Genomic DNA, 18,981 nt, shown 5'->3' with positions numbered 1-18,981 from the left:
GTGCCTCGTCCGCGTCCATTTCCCGTTTCACGAGGTATACAGAAAGTAAGATGGAGTTCGTATCTGTGTGTATATGTGTGTATATGTGTCTGTATGTGTGTTCTTTTCTTCCTCGAATATAATATTTAAATATTAAGAAAAAAGTTTTCAGGCACGCAAGTTGGGCAGGGGAGCAGCTCGCAGCGAGTGGAAGAGGACGCTCGCAACCTCGGAGTCCCTCCGTATCGTCGCGTTCGCGGGATCATCGGGGGGGCGGGTCCTGGCGAGTCCCTACGATTTCGGTCCTTTCTTGCTTCCGGCTTTACGTCCGGCTGGAACACGCGGTCAATCGGGAAGAGGATTGGACCCGTTGTGTTTGCGCTGCCGCGCGCCGAAGGCGGGTTCGATGCCCCGGTCACCGGGAGCCCGGATCCTTCGAGGGATCGTCCAATCTTCCGAAGAAAAATTGGCCGGCTTTCCTCGAAACGATAGTCTCGAAATATATAGTATTGGGATCCACTGGTTTTCCCGATACAAGAACACGCGGAGGATATATTTTCCCCTCCGTTTTACACCGAAAGGAATATTTGATTTTCGGAACCTCGATAAACCGAACATTTGTTTTAATCCTTTCGCTGCATTGTAAAAGCCTCTGTAAATCGAAACGAAGCTACCTGGAACTCGAATTATTTTTAACAAGATTAAGCGCGTTCTTTGTGTCCGTAACTCGAATTTAAAACAGCGAGATCGTCTACGAGTCAAAATTTATTTCTACTAGCCGAACTATTGTCCTCGCTACTTTTATTCTAACTGTCATCGTTATATCAACTAACTTAGAATTACCTCCAATGCCGCGCAGAAATTAACTACATAATCGTTTTTAATAACGCTTGCTAACAAAAGCGAAGTTAATCACAGAAGCGAGAAGATGATTAAAAAAGAAGAAGGTCGTCCTCATAAAAATTTGGAAATTCTACAAGCTTCCTATTATTTTTGCAAACGCAGACGAATTGCATTGCTCGCTAACAACCATAAAATTCTTAGTTCTCGCTCTCTCTCCGCAAGACGAATTTTCATAGACCCGCCACAATAAGACTTCGATACACCAAAAGCTCTCCAACTCGACCACTTCAGTTCGAACAATTCGAGATTCGACTAATCGAGGTTCCGCCGTGCTCGGCAAGATAAGGACGTCCTCTCGAGCTTCAACGAGGGTGAACGAATCGATGGAGTCTGACCTACCGTTGCCACTGTTTGGGTAATCCGTTTGGCTAGCCGGTTCTGAGATTCCAAAGTCCAGAACCGTCTAGCTGCCGGGGCGCTAGGCGAACTCTCAGCACTTCTAGCTCGAGGCTTCTTAAACTTTTGTCATTCACGACCCCATTTACGATTGCGAGTTTCTTGACGACCCCATACAAATATAAAAGAAAAATAAATTAATATTTTTTTGATGATTTATTTATTAGGTAACAACAACGAATTTATTAGGTAACATCGACAAATGCGCGTGTCTAGACGCTGCAAGTCCACTGTATTCCGCCAAGTCTAGCGATGTTATAAAATGGTATATATAAATATTTGACATTAAAATCTCTCGCGTCCGCAGAATTTTGCTACCGAATGGGGTCGCGAGCCATAGTTTAAGAAGCCCTGGTCTAGCTGAATCGGGCTCGCGAGTGACCGAGGTAGAATCACCGCCGACTGAACTCCACCGGTCCGGAAGTTAGGGCTAGGTCCCGATCGAACAGAGATCGCGGACCGCGTCCGCGTTCGCCGCCGCCTCGATGTTCACGGGCAGAGCAGCGGTGGCAAGCGTGGACCTAGTCCGTGGACTCTGCTGACTCGTTCGATCGGGTCCGCGGTCTAACGGGACCGAGTGGGCCCGTAGAAGTTTCCTGTCCCCGAATGAAAGCGAGAGAGAGGGAGAAAGAAAGAAAGAGAGAGAGAGAGAGAGAGGGGGGGGAAAGGGTTGATAGACCGTCGATAAGAGGGACTCGAAGGTGTACGAGCGTCTGCGGGGCCGCCGACAGGTGCGGTCGGCGGTTCCCTTAGTATGAGTGCTGCGGCTGCAAGGACGAGACTCAGCTGTGTGGAGACTTGTCGGAGCCCTGACTGTTGCCCAGTCCTCCCATTCTGGACTGCGAGGTGAGCCTGGTGGCCGACTGCGAGGTCGTGGTCGCCGCCACCGTGGAATGTGCCAGGCTTTGGTGCTTGCCGGTCTCCGGGACCAGGTGTGGCGTACGACTCGACACCGGAGGCAGGACCGGGCTGACTGGCCAAGGATGAAGGGATATGGTGCTGGGCGCGCTCGGCACGCTCCTCGAGTATGGCAGCAGAGGTGAGTTCGACAGGCTGGCTAGCGGATGATGGGCGCACACGTTGCTGCCGGATATGCTCATCGACAGGGTGTTTCCGGCGGAGACGCCGCCCCCGCCGCCCCCGCCGCCGCTGCCGACGCCGCCGCCGGACGACGCCGCCGCCGCCGCAGCCATCGCGACCGCCGCGTTCGGATGAAGGAAGTTACGCCTCTGCTCCATACGCTCCGCGTGCTGAGCTAGGCACCTGGTCAGCTCCTCGGGCAGCAGCTCCAGCTGCACCTGGAGGCCGGACAGTTTGTCTTCTAGGCCGATCAGCCGGTCCTCCAGACCCACCAGACGTTCCTCGAGGGTGTCCTGACGCGTGCTCATGTCCGAGACGATCTCGTAGACTGTGTTCTGCGTCTAAGAACGGAGAATCGATCGTTAATTAAACCGGACGCGAGGATCCCGATAAGACAACCATCGCAGAGTGTGTTCAACCCTTTGACTACTGTTGGCGCCTATTGGCGTCCGACACACGTCGGCTTCCCGGTACTGTAGGCACCAATAGGCGTCAAGATCAAATTTCCACCCCGTTTATTATTAATTTTGATTAATTATATATTGTGTAATATTTATGCTCTATATATTGTAAAAAAGTTTAATATTATTGTTAACATGATAACTTGAATTATTGTTCAAGTAATATTGGTATATAATGTAACGGAATTCAATATTTTGAATATTTTAATATACCTCCTCAGAAATGCATGTCTAACGAAAAACTACGGCCGTGCCAAAGTCTGCCGTAGCCAAAGGGTTAAACAAAGGACATTCATGGAAACTGTGGCACAGTAGAACATCGATTATATCGAATTCAAAATTGATAGCTAATTTCTTTTTATTTTCCATGAATGATGAATCCGATAGGTCCAGATTTAATAGTTGTCATTTTATAGTTTCATCGTTATTACTTGGAATAATGCAAAATCTGAGTAATATAGATATAAGGAAATCCGGTTCGGTTAATAGAGGTTCTACTGTGTATTTCTACGATTCTAAGAAACTACAGCGAGCTGCGGGTGTGGCTGTGAAGTGACTCTCATCGAAACAGGACACTCTGCCAAGGGTTGTCTAAAAAAATCGAGCCTCTTAGTCGACAAGTGGCATAAATTCTGTTTCTTAAAATACCGAAGATTAGACATTTGTATAATATAAAATATTTAGAACAATTACGAATGAGAAGGTAAGAATAATTAAAACCGTAATCGAAAGCAAGCGAGAGAATAGCAACGCTTTGTCTGTCGCAATGATGAGCTCAGTAATTTCATAAAATTAAAATATTTTAATCGAAACGAAATGTTAAGTTGTAAATGCTGAGTCGTAATTTTCGACGTGTTTTCAACTGAGAGGCTCGATTAGCATCGCTTTATGTACAGTGTCTTTGTATTCCCTTCTTATTGCAAGGTGAAATCTTAATGGACTCGGTGGACATGCAGTCTTTTAGAAGCATTTCTATCTGAGGGTGCTATTGATTAATTCCTCGTGGAATGTATATATATACAGAATTATGTGTGCGGGTGTGTTTGTGGGTGCACTGTATTTAGGAACTAATTGGTAACGCCTGAACCGGAAGAGGATAATATACAATAAATCTGGCTGCGATAATAAAGTTATCGCAGATTGAAACCGCAGTTGCGGCAAGATAATAATTAGCCTATGGCTGTGGTTACTTTACGTCCATCGAAGTCCTATAAACTAACGTGAGATATTGTATGTTCGCATGGAGAATTTGTATCGAACGAATCTACTATCTCAATTGTACTTCGTTTCTGATTTTTAAAAGTTTCAAAACCGAGTTTTTGCGTACACTCTGATTTCTATGGTGTTTCAGTTTTTTGCAAATTCTAGTTTTTTCCAATTCTACTTTTTGCAGATTCTAGTTTTCCCAAATTCTATCTTTTGTGAATTCTAGATTTTGCAAGTTCTAGTTTTTGCAAGTTCTAGTTTTTGCAAATTAGTTTCTGCAAATTCCAGTTTTTGCAAATTAGTTTTTGCAAATTACAGTTTTTGCAAATTCCAGTTTTTACAAATTCTAGTGTTTGCAAATTCTAGATTTTGCAAGTTCTAGTTTTTGCAAATTAGTTTCTGTAAATTCCAGTTTTTGCAAATTAGTTTTTGCAAATTCTGGTTTTCCCAAATTCTATCTTCTGTAAATTCTAGAGTTTGCAAATTCTAGTTCTCCCAAATTCTATCTTTTGCAAATTCTAGTTCTTAAAAATTCTATCTTTTGCAAATTCTAATTTTCCCGAATTCTATCTTTTGCAGATTCTAATTTTCCCAAATTCTATCTTTTGCAAATTCTAGTTTTCCAAAATTCTATCTTTTGCAAATTCTAGTTTTTCCAAATTCTATCTCTTGCAAATTCCAGTTTTTGCAAATTCTAGTTTTCCCAAATTCTATCTTTTGCAAATTCCAGTTTTTGCAAATTCTAGTTTTCCCAAATTCTATCTTTCCCAAATTCTAGTTTTCCCAAATTCTATCTTTCGCAAATTCTAGTGTTTGCAAATTCTAGTTTTCCCAAATTCTAGCGTTCGCAAATTAGTTTCTGCAAATTCTCGTTTCTCCAAGTTCAAGTTCCCGACAAATAACTCTATCAGTCCATGTCTCGGCGCGGCGAGTCCCGTTTCCCCTGGAAAAAAGTACCTTGGCCATGTCCGTGATGGTGTTGGCGTTGTCCATTAATTTTCGCTGATCCATTTTCACTTTCCTGAGCCTGAAAGTTATCACCGACGGATGCGGACATTAATTGTTACCGCAGCAAAGAGGCCGTGGCAACGAGTTCGTCAATCGGTTTCGCCGATTTCTATACGCGTCGACTTACTTGTATATAGCCAACAGAAATTTCCGCTGGTGCGTACGAACACGTCCCGGATTGGCACGTTTCACGAGCCGCGTGTACTTGTAAATTAGCCACGTCTCGCGCAACACGTTCGCCGCGGCGTTTTTCATCTGGAACAAATGATTCGCATCCCGATTACTTTCGCCGTCCTATTGGCCTGGGCAGGGGGAGGTGGAGGGGGAACCACCGGCTTCGCACATTCCTTCTCAGCGCTGCAAAACAACGGCCGGTCTATCGATCTGGTTCTATTCCTTCGTGTTGTGGTTCGTTTTGAATTATTGAGTCGGCTCGGTCGTGTTCACACTCGTTTTATAGTTCCTCCCGTCTCTTCCGATTACAAACACGTTTTCCCCCAGTCGTTCGGAAAACCGGGAGGAATCTAATTGCGTGCTCGTATGACACCGGTCACGCTATCGATTGACAATATGTCTCGTCGAATATACACAGGGGGTTAGGGGTGGGGGTGGGTGGGGTTTATAGTGTCAGGGTTGAACGGTTTGCGGTGTACAATTGAAAAATGATCGTGGTTCTCGGTGATTTTGTTCGGAAAGCGTGCACTGTTCCTGTTATCGGGAATTGTTGTCGCTTGTTTTGGTGGTTTTTTGTCATTCTCAGGTCACAGCTATCACTATGGTGGACTAATTCCTCTTACCTGTGCGATTGTTTCTCTATTTTATTTAGAGACTCGATATATAACAGTTCTTACTTACTTCGACAATCCTTGCTTGAGAAACAAAGAAAATACATTTCATATAAACAACAAATATAAATCATGATTATTCGTATTTCTAGTGGTGGAGGGGCCTAGAAAACTACAAAGGAGTTTCGATGATCTTTCGATTTGATATTCAACCCCTCGAGGAAGAGTAATTCCATCGCTCGAACATCGAAATTAAAGATCGGATTCTCGTTGGCAAAGGTTCGAGAGTTTCGCTATTGTTTTCAATATTTCCCCGAAATACTCGTCCCTCGAAGGGTCGAATTGCAGAAGTAGAACGTACATTCGAGGATCGTTCTACATTGTTCTACTTTGTTCGACGAATGTTGAAAAAAAGCTGGAACAGGATCGGTGAATTAACACGGTTCATGGACGTATTTTAGTGTAATGTACAAAAAGGATGGGAAACAATGCCGGTATGACGACGGAAAAATTCGCTCTAGTTCTCACGTGGGACACAACGCTGTAGGATCTTTTTGTTTAATCTTTAACCTCTCTTTTTTTATATTTCGAACGCAAGAACCCATACGCACACGTGACACTGGCATAGAATGATAATGGCGTGACATTTTTGAATATGTTAAAAATGTGATCCATACAAAATGTTACTAAAACAAGAGAAATAAATTATTAATTTACCATAAATTAATTCAGCACTGTATTATCTTCGCAATAAATTTTACCAATAAACTTTTCATTAAATTTAATTGCTGAGATATAACTTCATAAGATGAAGTTTAAAGAAATACTTTATTTTCTCAATAATAATTTTGTTCTCGAAAATAATTAAATATTGTTATGATTATATTTCGAACTAATGAAGTAAAGTGAATATAATAAAAAGAAATCCACGCAGATACTTTCATACTTAAATATTTCTCCAGTTGCGTCCAAAGAGCTTTTACCTTATAATTCAAAGTTACTATTAAACAATAACAATTTACATACTATTAAACAATAACATCCCTTGTTTCTCACAATATGAATTCCCTACGATTCCAACCCTTTCATACGCAAGTGCATCCACACATTCAATTAACCCCTTGCACTATGACTCCTTTTATGCTGCGTTGATCAGCACTTATTAATCCTTAACATTTTTAACAATAGGACCAAACAATTATTGTTTCTTCTGTTATCTTTATTTACTTTCATTTTTTAAATTTTGATGACAGAAGAATTAAATTTCATTCCGATTTCAAAGAAATTGATATTATTAATTAATTGATATTAAAGAAATTGATATTATTAATTAATTGATATTAAAGAAATTGATATTATTAATTGATATTAAAGAAATTGATATTATTAATATCTAGTAGATGTTGCATGAAATCTTTGTCACGAGTCTGACTCGTTATTATAGTGGAAGGGGTTAACACCCGCTGCCATGCTGATCGTCACACTCGTTCCACACAAAACGTGCGTTCCGTTCTACTCACCGTGCGGCAGCTCCGCTCCTGAAATTCATTTGAACAAACTGAAAAACAAGAACAAGAGGGAGAAACAAACGGATTACCGAAACTCCGACTGATCGTAATTCCCGAATACCGGAATCGATGCTCGGCAGGACCTCCGCGTAGATACTCTTCCAATCATGCTTATTGCGAGCTGCAGAAAATATCGACGCGAAACAGAGATTCGTCGGCGACCCTCTCTCCCCACCCCCGCGCGCCGCCGCGAGATAAAACAGCCGCCCGGAAAACTTCAATTTCCGGAAACGGTTCGATAATCTTCGCCGGAAGCCGATCCGAGGTGAACGCTTAATGGAAAGCAAGCATATTCAAGGTCTGCTTATTAACGATAACGGCGGCCCGGTGCCGCTGGGATCAAATAATGAAATATTAACCCTTTGACTCCGAGTCACCGCTGAAATTGTTGCAGCACGTTTCGAAATAATTTTGATGTTATGAAAGATTAAATTTGATAAATTATTAAAATTATTAAAAGTATAACTGTTGTTATATGAGTTACGGGGTTCGATTTCGATTGAACATAACCTCTTTACTTCTTTTAAAATGGAAATTTCTATATGTTAGAAATGTTAGAAATTCTATATGTTATAATTCTATATGTTAGATGATTTTACAATTACAGTTAAAATGGCTTCGAGGGCAAAGGGTTAAACGGAGGAATTACGAAACAACTGCACGCCCCACGTGGCAGGGATAATACCGTTCCGACACCGGTAACCCTGATTCGTTTCGAGAGAAGAAAAATTCAATTCCCGCGTCCGGCTATGAATAATTTAGCTTCATTTCGTATCTCATTATTCGCTCTTTGTTCCAAAGATCGGTTCGTCGAATTTGCCCCGCGCACCACGGACAATGCCCGCCGCGACATGCTCCCGACAGCCGTGTTGTTTTCGGAGAGAGAATCGCTAAACGATCACCGCGATTTACGATCGAATTTTCAAATCGGTTCGAATTTTCGAAATTTTCAAATGTTTCACGGTTCAGCGAAAAGCAAAGGATTTATTTATTATTTTCTATTTATTTATTATTTTTTACTTGTTGTTATTTTTTACTTACTATTATATTTTACTTACTATTATATTTTATTTATTATTTTTCATTCACTAGTATCTTCTATTTATTATTACATTACACTTCTCGCTATCATTTCCGTATCATTATTTGCTCGCCCAAGAAGACACAGCATTAATAATCGATACTCGATCGAAAGCGTTCCTTCCAACTCTTTCGCTAAAACGAATATCGCGAGCCCAACCAAAACACGCGAGAACTATCGCGAAATGTTGCGCGAAGGTCGTTCCATTTTTTTTTCGTACCGCCGGAAAAACTCCTGAATAAAAAAAAGAGCGGAAAGCCAAAGGCGGAGAGAACGCGATCTCGAAACGAAACCCCCGTGAAATCGGACTGGTTTCGGTTCCGCGTAAAAAAAAAGCCAGTTCCGAGCTATACCACTGTACACCGCGATGGAAATACCCGGGCAGAGCCTTACCAGCCGGTTAACTTTGATATTTCCGTGGGTTTACAAATATCCGCGGTGCTGTTTGTTAATTCAGTGGCCGCGGCCGAAGTCTTCGATCGCCGGACAGAAACTAGACGGGCTGTCGTTCGCATGCCATTTGTCAACTTCAGGCGGCCAAGTAAATACGTTATCGTCCCTCCCGCTTGGAATAATCGGCCGATATTAATTGGACCGGGTGACTTTCCCGGAGCTCGCAACAACTTTGATATTAACCCTCTTAGTGCCGGGCGAGAAAGCGAAATTTCACAGTTTTACTAGGATTTGGAGAAAGGCTCGTAAAAACCGAACGAAAAGCAATATTTACGTAATGCAAAAAGCAGCGTATTAACCCTTAAATGCATGATGATGTATATTTACATCAGTGTTTTCTTCCGTACATAATTTCATAATTTTTTTTTTTTTTTTTTTAATTTTTTTTTTTTAAAAATATACTTTTTGGAAAAAAAATTTTTTTTTCTTTATTTTTCCCTTAATCTATATTTAAGTAACTACTTGTTTCAATTTATTGTATTTAAAAAGGAAAAATCATGCATTTAAGGGTTAAGGACGAAATTGAGAATGGAACAGCGACGCCAATTTTTCTATATTCATTGGAAATTATATAAATAGGAAAGGTATATGTATAAGGCACTTTTCGTCAGTGCAGCGCGAGCCGATACATCGGCCCTCCGGTACTAAGAGGGTTAATCGAGCGAACGTGGAGACGGTCGTCGTCGCGCTTGGACTCGGACTTGATGTTTTCGGATTTTCCACGGCGACGCGCGAGAACCGAATTTTCGCGAGGATCGAAATGACTCTCGGACCCCCCCCCCCCCCTTCGTCTCGTTTCTCGAGTGTTTCGCCTTTCGTAGAAGGCGGTGTATCGCCCTTTTCTCTCGTTAGATGCGATTCCCTTGTTCGAGGACCGACCCCGCGGCGGATCGATCGGGCCATCGGGTCCGGATGAAAAACGACAATGACACGTTGGACGGTCCTCTCTCGGACGACACAATGAACTCGGAGGAGGCGGAGGGTGGGGGGAGACGGTTCTCCTTTTTTTTTCTACGCGGAGGAAAGCCCGCTCGTTCTTCTTTATTAACCCTTTGCACTCGAGTGGTGACTCTGAGGCACCACTAAAATTATTACAGCACGTTTCGAAATAATTTTTATATTATGAAAAATTATATTACGAAAATTATTAAAAGTATAACTGTTATTGCCTGAATTACAATATTCAATTTCATATGCATGAAATACATTTTGTCATATAAAATGGAAACGTTATATATCGGAAGTGTTATTTTAGAATTACAGTTAAAATGGCTTCGAGTGCAAAGGGTTAATATGTCCTTTCCGTTTTCGTGGTTCTTTGCGACGGTAATACGGTTCGCTATGGTTATACGGTTCGCTATGGTGATTCGCGGTGACGAGACCCTTCGGAACGGTCCATTGTACCGCTCCGCGGGCGAGGAAACGGGGGAGAAAAAATTACCGGATACTCTGTTTCACCGGGAAAGATATCAGTCGCTTCACAATGTTGTAACAATGAGTTTTGTAACCGAGGACGGAATTAAAGCGGCGCTCTCCGGTTACCAGGGACGAGAGACGATCGGCTCCGCCGCGTCTACATTGGTCCCTTGTCGTCCGACGACTTTTCGATACCGAATCAATTGGAGCCCGCGCAAAGCGGACTAAGCGCGTTTTTCTCGCGAACTTCCGCGTCGATTCTTTCGTTACAATGGAAGAACCGCTGTCTCGTTTGTAAGTCCTATATTCGGAACAGCTGTTGCTGCCGTCTCTCCGATACGTTCGTCGAAATTTTCGCTCCTCTTCGCCACCTGAAAGTTTAGAAGAATCACAGAATCGTGGGAGACGCGCGTCTTTCGGATCGGTCGTCCGCCATTTCGTTGAACAGAATCCTATAATTTCAGGAACGATTGTTCGTCAGGATTGAAATGATACCTGGCGATACAAAGCGATTAGGGATGAGGAAGGGTTATAAAACGTAACCAAGGTCGATCGATCGATTCAATGTTAACGCGACGTTAAATATTGTTCAGATTATTGTAAAATAACGCGAATGAAAAGGCAAATGAAAATTAAGGTACGGAGTACCCAGGTTGTCGGATATAATTTATCCATTTGTCGGCTGCAAATATATAACGTTTATTCCCGATCCTGTGTTCGAAACGGAATCAAACACGGAACCGGAATAAATGTTGTATTTATCCGTGCGTGACACGTGGATATATGAAACGTTGAAATATAGTTGTCCGTACCCTCGACTTGTACTTTCGCTTGCCACCGTGTTTACATTCGTCGTATAATAATATTAACAATATCGGTTGACGATATCGCATTAATATTGAATTACGTTCGCCGACCCCGTCCCGATCGCGTTGTCCGCCCGCAGCTGTTTATATTTCCTGCCAATTCCCGCCGAATCGGCTGTAGAATATTATTCCGCGTGAACGAGGCGAGCTCCGCGGAAAACTGCGCAAGTATTTGGCAATCGGACCGTTGCACAGGGTGACACGCGATGGGCGGAAGTCGAAATAATCGTCGACCGAATTGGATCGAATTATTTTTTGACACCGTGTAGCGGTAAGTAAATAATATAATTCTAGGTAATGATTAAAATAAAAATTGTTAGAGGGTCGTCAAGAGTCTCATGAATAATCGTAACATAATTAATGGCAGATTTTTATAAGAAAAGGACCGTTTTTAATAATTAAAATAAAAATTGTTAGAGGGTCCTCAAGAGTCTCATGAATAATCGTAACATAATTAATGGCAGATTTTTATAAGAAAAGGACCGTTTGTTTAATCGAAAATCAGAGCTAATTAAATACTTTTTAATTGAACTGTATATTTCTTATACAAGGGACGATGTATTCTTGTATCTCCATTAAAAAATAATTATGGTATTTATGTAAAGAATTAATTTCTTAATATTTCTTATACAAGGGACAATGTATTCTTGTATTTCCATTAAAAAATAATTATGGTATTTATGTAAAGAATTAATTAATTCAGGAATTATGATCTTTGTCTTGGTCATCCATATACAGGGTGGTCCATACAACTTGTGCATCCGTTGCAACTTTCAAAATATGCATTTGGCAATAAATGTTTCAATAGAAAAATTCTGTGGTTTAAAGGGGCATTTATTTTTTATAGATAAAGTCGTTCCGGAGATTTAAAGATCAACTTTTTCCCTTAAATGGAATACTACATTCTTTATATAATGACATGGATGAATATTGCATCGACCTTCATCAGTTGCAAATCTAATAACTAACAAGTAATTTCATTTCTTGAAACTCTTCTTCGCGTGACATCAAGTTTTGACCTTGTCACGTGCTTAGGGCTAACTGCTTTCCTTAGAATTCGATATTCTTCCGCATTTTCACATAAAAAATACATTAACCCATTTAAGTAGAAAAGTTGGAAAGTTGACCTTGGCTGCACCTACAAAGAAAACTTCACCTTTAAACCAGGCAACTTTTCCATTGAAAACATTTGTTGCCCGAAGCATATTTTGGAGGTTGCAGGGGACGCAGAAATTGCGCGGACCGTCCTATATCTGCCTACATATCCTATACCGTCCTATTGTGAGAAAGGTCTTGCAAAAAGGGGGCGGGTATTAATTTGGAGCAAAGTCGGGCAATAATTTGGAGCAGAGTCGAGAGTTTCGTTAAAGAAAGAAACAAAGCGTGTCGTCGTTTGTCCACGTCGGAATTAACGCACTCGTTTCCGCGATTTCACGAGAACGTCGCGAGTCGATCGAGCAGCTCGGAGGAATTGAATTCCGAGTTTCTTCGATCGATCAACGGTTCTCTTTCTTTTATCAAGCGTCTCTCCTTAGCGCCGATTGCGCCGAATCGGCAACGATTTCACAGCGTGAACTTCGACCAACAACGTCCCCATCCGTGGATACCGTCGAAATGGGAAAAATACAGGTGCGCGACACATCGTTAGCCCGATTTCACCATTCGCTGCGCCTGAAACGTAACGAGAACAGAAACTCTCGCGTTTGAAAACGTGGATAAATATTTCCGGGATTTTTCGCGTTCCCTTTGTTGCTCGGCCTGAGTTCGGGCTCCTCGTGCGCGCGTTTTCTTGAAAAATAAATACGAGAGTCAGATATAAATAGGGGGGGGACGAGGAGGACGCAAAAGGACCCACCGATTCGCCGTCGCGAACCAAACGAACGAGAGAGCACCGAGCAGTCGCACGAACACGGTGTAAACCAACAACGAATCACATCACGAAGAAATCGGTGCCAAGAGCACCCACCAAATGTTCCCATCGTTGTTTTCTACGCTCCGCCGCAAGCCGGAGGATACCTTCTTTCACGACAAAAACTTTTTCTCGACGACGGCCTCAGCACAAGACGGTGGACACATTGACAAATTACAAGAAATTCTGACAGACAAGTTCAGACGGAACGATTCGAAAAGTACTGCAGTGTGCTGGTCGCGTGAAACTTCTCGTTCCGTGTGGCTGCCCGTCAGCCGGTGTCCGCGCGGGAACGAAGGAACCGCGCCGGTCCTCCGTGGAAAATAACATCCTGTTCCGCGAACCTCCCTTCCGCGAGGCAACGCGAGTGGATTATGCAAAACGTGACCCCGCGCGAATTCAATCTCCCTGTTTTCGTTTGCCCTCGATCTACGCGGGACGCGATTATTAAACGATTAGAACAAGGCAAGGCGAAACGTCCGACACCGTATTGCGTTTCTATTCTATTAGCTTCCGCGTCTTCGTTATTTTTGTTATCTCTCCGCGCGTTTTATTTGCCGATTTATTATTACTGTTATTACGGTGAAAAGTGCTCTCTAGAAAACATAAATTAATCACACAATCTATACAAATCTATACAGACAAACTGTTTTCTCTACCACGTTCACATTGCTATACACAGTTTAAACAAACATGTCGCGACACAGACTATATATTTCTCTCATGGTTTTCATTTTGCTTCGTTACAGAGCAACTCGCAATTCTTAATTGTAAAATACTGCGAGCGCAAACGTGACGCAACACACACGGGATAAGATATATTTTTTAATCTACTTAGCTGTAATATTTTTGAAAAATAACTGAGATTTGTCACATATATTACCGAATAGAATTGTCAAATTATTACGATCGCTTGTATTATTTAAAATGACCACCACAGAGCGGACTTTGTCGAACAAGCCACGGCGTATCGTACGCTAGATCGACAAGCTCGCAAAAGAGCACGGTTCGCGGAGGAAAGATCGCGGAGCAGGACAAACCCGGTTCCATCGTGAGGACCGCGCCGGCCGTTTCGTAGTCGCGGGACGTCACAGGTTGGCGGGCAGGCCACGGAGCGTTCATCAAATTTGGCAACATCACGGTCACAGGAGCGGTAGCGTAACACGTACGTATTATTTGTATTCTTTTTTTTTTCGCAATCATCTCGCACGCTTTTGTTCACTCTTACCTTTTTCGTTAATTGCGTATCCATCATAAAGTTATGAACGTGCTTCTCCGCCCTTGTGAGCTCGAGCTTCCTGGAAACAACCGCCACCAGCAAGGCCGTGCACGCGGCGCCCTAAAAACACCGTGAAACGTACCTGTGAGAGCTATCACGTTGCATACACAAATTTTAATTGCGAGACCGGGGGCGGGCGGACGCCGCGCCCGGGGTTCCACTAATTACGAGCTAATATCATCGAGATCTTCGGAGGAAGTTTCCCTGCCACTACGAGCCAGACGCCCTGTGAACAAGAAACAGAACCGCGGGACGCGTGTCTGTTGCTCGAACGTCGCGATGGAAACTATAGAGATACCGGTAGAGAGAACGGACATCGGTAGAAACTATAGAAATCGGTGGAAAGTATAGACATCGGTAGAAACTATAGAAATCGGTAGAAACTATAGATATCGGTAGAAACTATAGATATCGGTAGAAACTATAGATATCGTTAGAAACTCTAGATATCGTTAGAAACTCCAGATATCGTTAGAAACTCTAGATATCGTTAGAAACTATAGACATCGGTAGAAACTATAGACATCGGTAGAAACTATAGACATCAGTAGAAACTATAGACATCGGTAGAAACTATAGATATCGGTAGAAACTATAGACATCGGTAGAAACTATAGACATCGTTAGAAACTATAGACATCGGTAGAAACTATAGAAATCGATAGAAACTGTAGACATCGGTAGAAACTATAGAAATCGATATAAACTATAGACATCGGTAGAAACTATAGAAATCGGTAGAAACTATAGACATCGTTAGAAACTATAGAAATCGTTAGAAACTATAGAAATCGGTAGAAACAATAGGCGATAGAAAACGTTCGCGACGATTTGAATGTCGCTGAACACTATTGCATACTGAACATATGCTGCCGGTTCGTGGAACTAGCTAGTGCGAGAACAGTATCTCTAGAATGGATGAAGTACTCTCGAAGATGAGGCTACAAAGAGTAATCGAATAACGCATGCAGAACCTTCAATGGTCTAATTCTAGTCTCAACTTCGCTTCGATTATGATACTACTCGATGATCGAGATCAAACTGAGCAACGCATGCAGAACCATCAAGCTCCGTTTCTAATCTCAACTTTAATTCGAATGTGACGCTAGTCGCTGATCGAGATCAAATTGAGTAACACATGCAGAACCCCTCGGCAATTAGGGTAATGGAGTCAGTTACGGTGGGGTTGCCATTACCGTGGTTTTGCTTGATTTCCGGCCGTAATTCACTTTACATTTATCGAACAAGGTTATGACATTTTGCTATTTTAATTGGTTTTAATTGTTTTTAAATTCAATAAACGATTTATTTTATATGAGAAAATACTGAACGAATGAGGATCGATATTCGGTAATTGCAAAAACGAAGTAGCAATAATATTAATTACTGTATTATTAACTACGGGATAGGTCTACATAACCTCAAATCTTAAGTCATCTCTGTTATGCTTTTTAAGAGCAGATATGAAACATTTATAAATAACATATTTTATTAACGTGAACTTTTAAATGACATATTACGTTGTTATATATTTATTCATAGAAATTAATATACGACTACGTTAAACATTCAGTTTTTAATTTTACAGATGGTAGGCACAGTAACTGGCTCCACAACCTTTCCCTTTCTCCCTGATATTCAAAAAAGATTCGACAGTAATCGAAAATCTCTGCCGCCGAAAGAAGCTTCGAAATTTACGGTCGAGCTATCGAGAAGCCTCCGCTCGATCGCTAAAGTTGTCTCTTAACAGGAAAATCCGTCGACACGGCACGGTGATCGGCTTTTCCGCTTCGCGGTTCTCGCCGCTAAACATCGATAAGTATAACGTCTCGATCGCGCCCGACGCGGAGGTGTAAAGAATCCGCCGTGAACTAAATGGTCTCGAGACGATGGCACTCGAGCGGCCGGGGAGGGGCCGTGGAACGCTGTTCGAGTCCCACGAAAATTCGAACAATAATGTCCGCCGACGGTCTCCGTTTTATTTCGAGTGCTCTCGATCGGCGGTTTAGAAAGTCCTCGGCAAACTGTGCGCGAAAAAATCTGTGCGCCCGCCGGGATTTTTATTTGAACTTCCATCAACCGGCCGGTTTAGCAATCCTCTTAAGGAAATCCTGCCGGCCCGTTGGAGCCGGGCTTTTTTTCTTTACCGCCGCCACTGCCTTCGTCAAACTCTCGCGGCGGCGAAAGACAACGGGGCGACCCCTTTAACGGCGCGGCCGGTTTTAATTGCGGACAGATTTCGCAGTCCCTCGAGAGAAAGAAAGATAGAGATATATATAGAGAGATAGAGAGATAGAGAGATATATATAGAGATAGAGATAGAGGAGTCGGGACAACGTCCTCGAGGAAAACGCGAACCGACTTCGTCAGCAAGAAACCGGGACACCATCGGCAAGCAATATCGCGGCCAATTTCCGTAAGGGATCGAGAGCCGAGTGATTCTTACGAGACGGTGCCGTTCACGGTTGTTTAATATTCCTTCGGTCCTGTCCAATTCTCCGCGACCGCGGCTCCGCGCTTCGATTTGGCCGGCACGAGGTGCTCCGGGATTATCAAGACGATGTTGCCCAGAATAATCGACGGGCCGACACTGGACGTGCTTCGTACTGCTGGACCAATGTTTCCGATCATTTTTAGATAATTACATTCAGCGGCGAAGACTATTTTGTCGGGTTTAAAAATCTTTTTATAATAATAGTAAGAAGAAAAAGAATAAGAAATAATATCTCAGTTTCGAGTATATATAATTTATCGTCGATTACGATTTTTTCGTTGAAAGAATGTAGGCGATTTAGACGCGACAGAGGACGGATAAATAATAATCGATCTTTGGTTAAATAGTAATCAAATTGGTTAAATAGTAATCGTGCTGTTTAAAAATTAATCAAACTGTTTAAGTATTAATCGAGGTATTTAAATAGTAATCGAGGTATTTAAATAATAATCAAGGTATTTAAATAATAATCAAGCTATTTAAATAACAATCAAGGTATTTAAATAATAATCAAGCTATTTAAATAACAATCAAGGTATTTAAATAATAATCAAGCTATTTAAATATTAATCAAGCTATTTAAATAGAAATGGAACCGTTCAAACAATAAACATACCAAATGATCGGAAGCAATTCATCAGCAGTGCAATCACCAAAGTACAATTCAAAAAGGTCTGAACAATTGCAGTCAGTTCCTCGCAATAATGCTACAAATAGCAACAACAAGTAGTCTTAGTTGAAAATCAAAGTTGACTCTTCAGCTTCGTTCGAACTATACAGCTGCACCCATTGCCCTCTGAAAAAAACCCTCGCCCTTTAAAAACTCCATTAACAATTCTCTACGAGAAGAAGAAGAAACATAATTGAGCCGTTTATTTTGAAAGTGGCCTAACTCCATTTGTCAATTTTTTTCCGGCTGCCATGGTTACATGTGCGACTTCGTATTATTTATCAGTAAAGCGTTTCAGGTTGCTTATATTCCGAGCAAATACGATAATTCTTGACACATAAGTTTTCAAAGTTAGTTCAATAATTGTTTAGTTTGAAAGTGGCCTAACTCTATTTATACTTAAATCAGGATAATATATTTGCTATTGATAATGTCTCAAGGCAGCGATGAAGGATATTTCAATTAATTAGTATTTAACAAGTTAACCTCAGTTTTTGGACAATTTAGTTGAATAACCAGTACGTTTAATTAATATAAAACTGAAAATTTAATATTAAATTCTAGAAATTATTTCACCCATGGGGAAGAACAGAACAAGACCATTTAGTTCAGATAGTGAAGAAGAAATAGTAACTAATGATCTAAAAACAAATCGAAAAAGAAAGAAACAACTATATTATTATATAGTATACGATATATATGTATATATAATATTGTTATAATAATATTCGATTTATATGAATTTGTAGACATCGAGAAATAGTTGCAAAATCGCTAATAAACTTTAATGTTTAGTCATGTACTAGAATCACGATGTCCCCTGAGAGGGGACAACCGAGTGCAAAGGGTTAAATTCATCGAACCGCGAACCCTTAACCCTTTGCACTCGAAGCCGTTTGAACAGTAAATCTAAAATCATTTTTCTGGCTTCCAATATTTCTTTTTATATAACAAATTTATATAGCAATATATTTCATTTTATATAACAAAGTGCATTTTATGGATAAATAATTGATTCTTGTGATTCATACCAACAGTTCGACTAGCAACAATGTTTTCAATCCAAAATCTATTAGTACAAAGATTATTTTAGAACGTGATAAGAAAAACTTGGTTTCTCAGAGTCCTCGAGTGCAAAGGGTTAAATATACGAAGATAAACGGAGTTACGGCCACATTCAAAAATAATCGGCTCAATTATTCCATTTAATCGAACGATCGAATATCGGCACCAAAGTATTCCGAAATCTTAGGAAAACGATCCTAATAACGTCGCAACGGGTTCAACCAGCGGTTGTCAAAGATGGCGTCGCGCGCGTCCAACCGGCGCGCGGCAATCCGCGCGTCCGACGAGCCGCGCGGGAGCACCGATTATGCTACCGTTTCCGCGTTGATTATGCAGGACCGTGTTCAGAGGATACGGCGGTT

The 18,981-nt window shown here is 41.6% G+C and overlaps 1 protein-coding gene across 1 annotated transcript in view; it reads right to left on the bottom strand.

Moving 5' to 3' along the window:
- Positions 1–478: 478 nt before the first annotated feature.
- The window catches only part of LOC144474751 (small conductance calcium-activated potassium channel protein-like), a 26,957-nt gene continuing 8,454 nt past the window's right edge, over positions 479–18,981 (bottom strand). The window contains exons 3-6 of the mRNA XM_078189964.1: positions 14,340–14,450; positions 5,161–5,288; positions 4,983–5,052; positions 479–2,699 (exon numbers count right to left, since the gene is read on the bottom strand). Coding sequence (XP_078046090.1) covers positions 2,061–2,699; positions 4,983–5,052; positions 5,161–5,288; positions 14,340–14,450 — 948 coding nt within the window. The 3' untranslated portion in view covers positions 479–2,060. The remainder of the gene's footprint in view (positions 2,700–4,982; positions 5,053–5,160; positions 5,289–14,339; positions 14,451–18,981) is intronic.

Source organism: Augochlora pura, chromosome 9 (genome assembly GCF_028453695.1).
Source record: "Augochlora pura isolate Apur16 chromosome 9, APUR_v2.2.1, whole genome shotgun sequence".
In the NCBI taxonomy this organism is placed as follows: Eukaryota; Metazoa; Arthropoda; class Insecta; order Hymenoptera; family Halictidae; genus Augochlora; species Augochlora pura.
The sequence above is the reverse complement of the archived record's forward strand: the minus strand, read 5'-3'. Positions and strand labels throughout refer to the sequence as shown.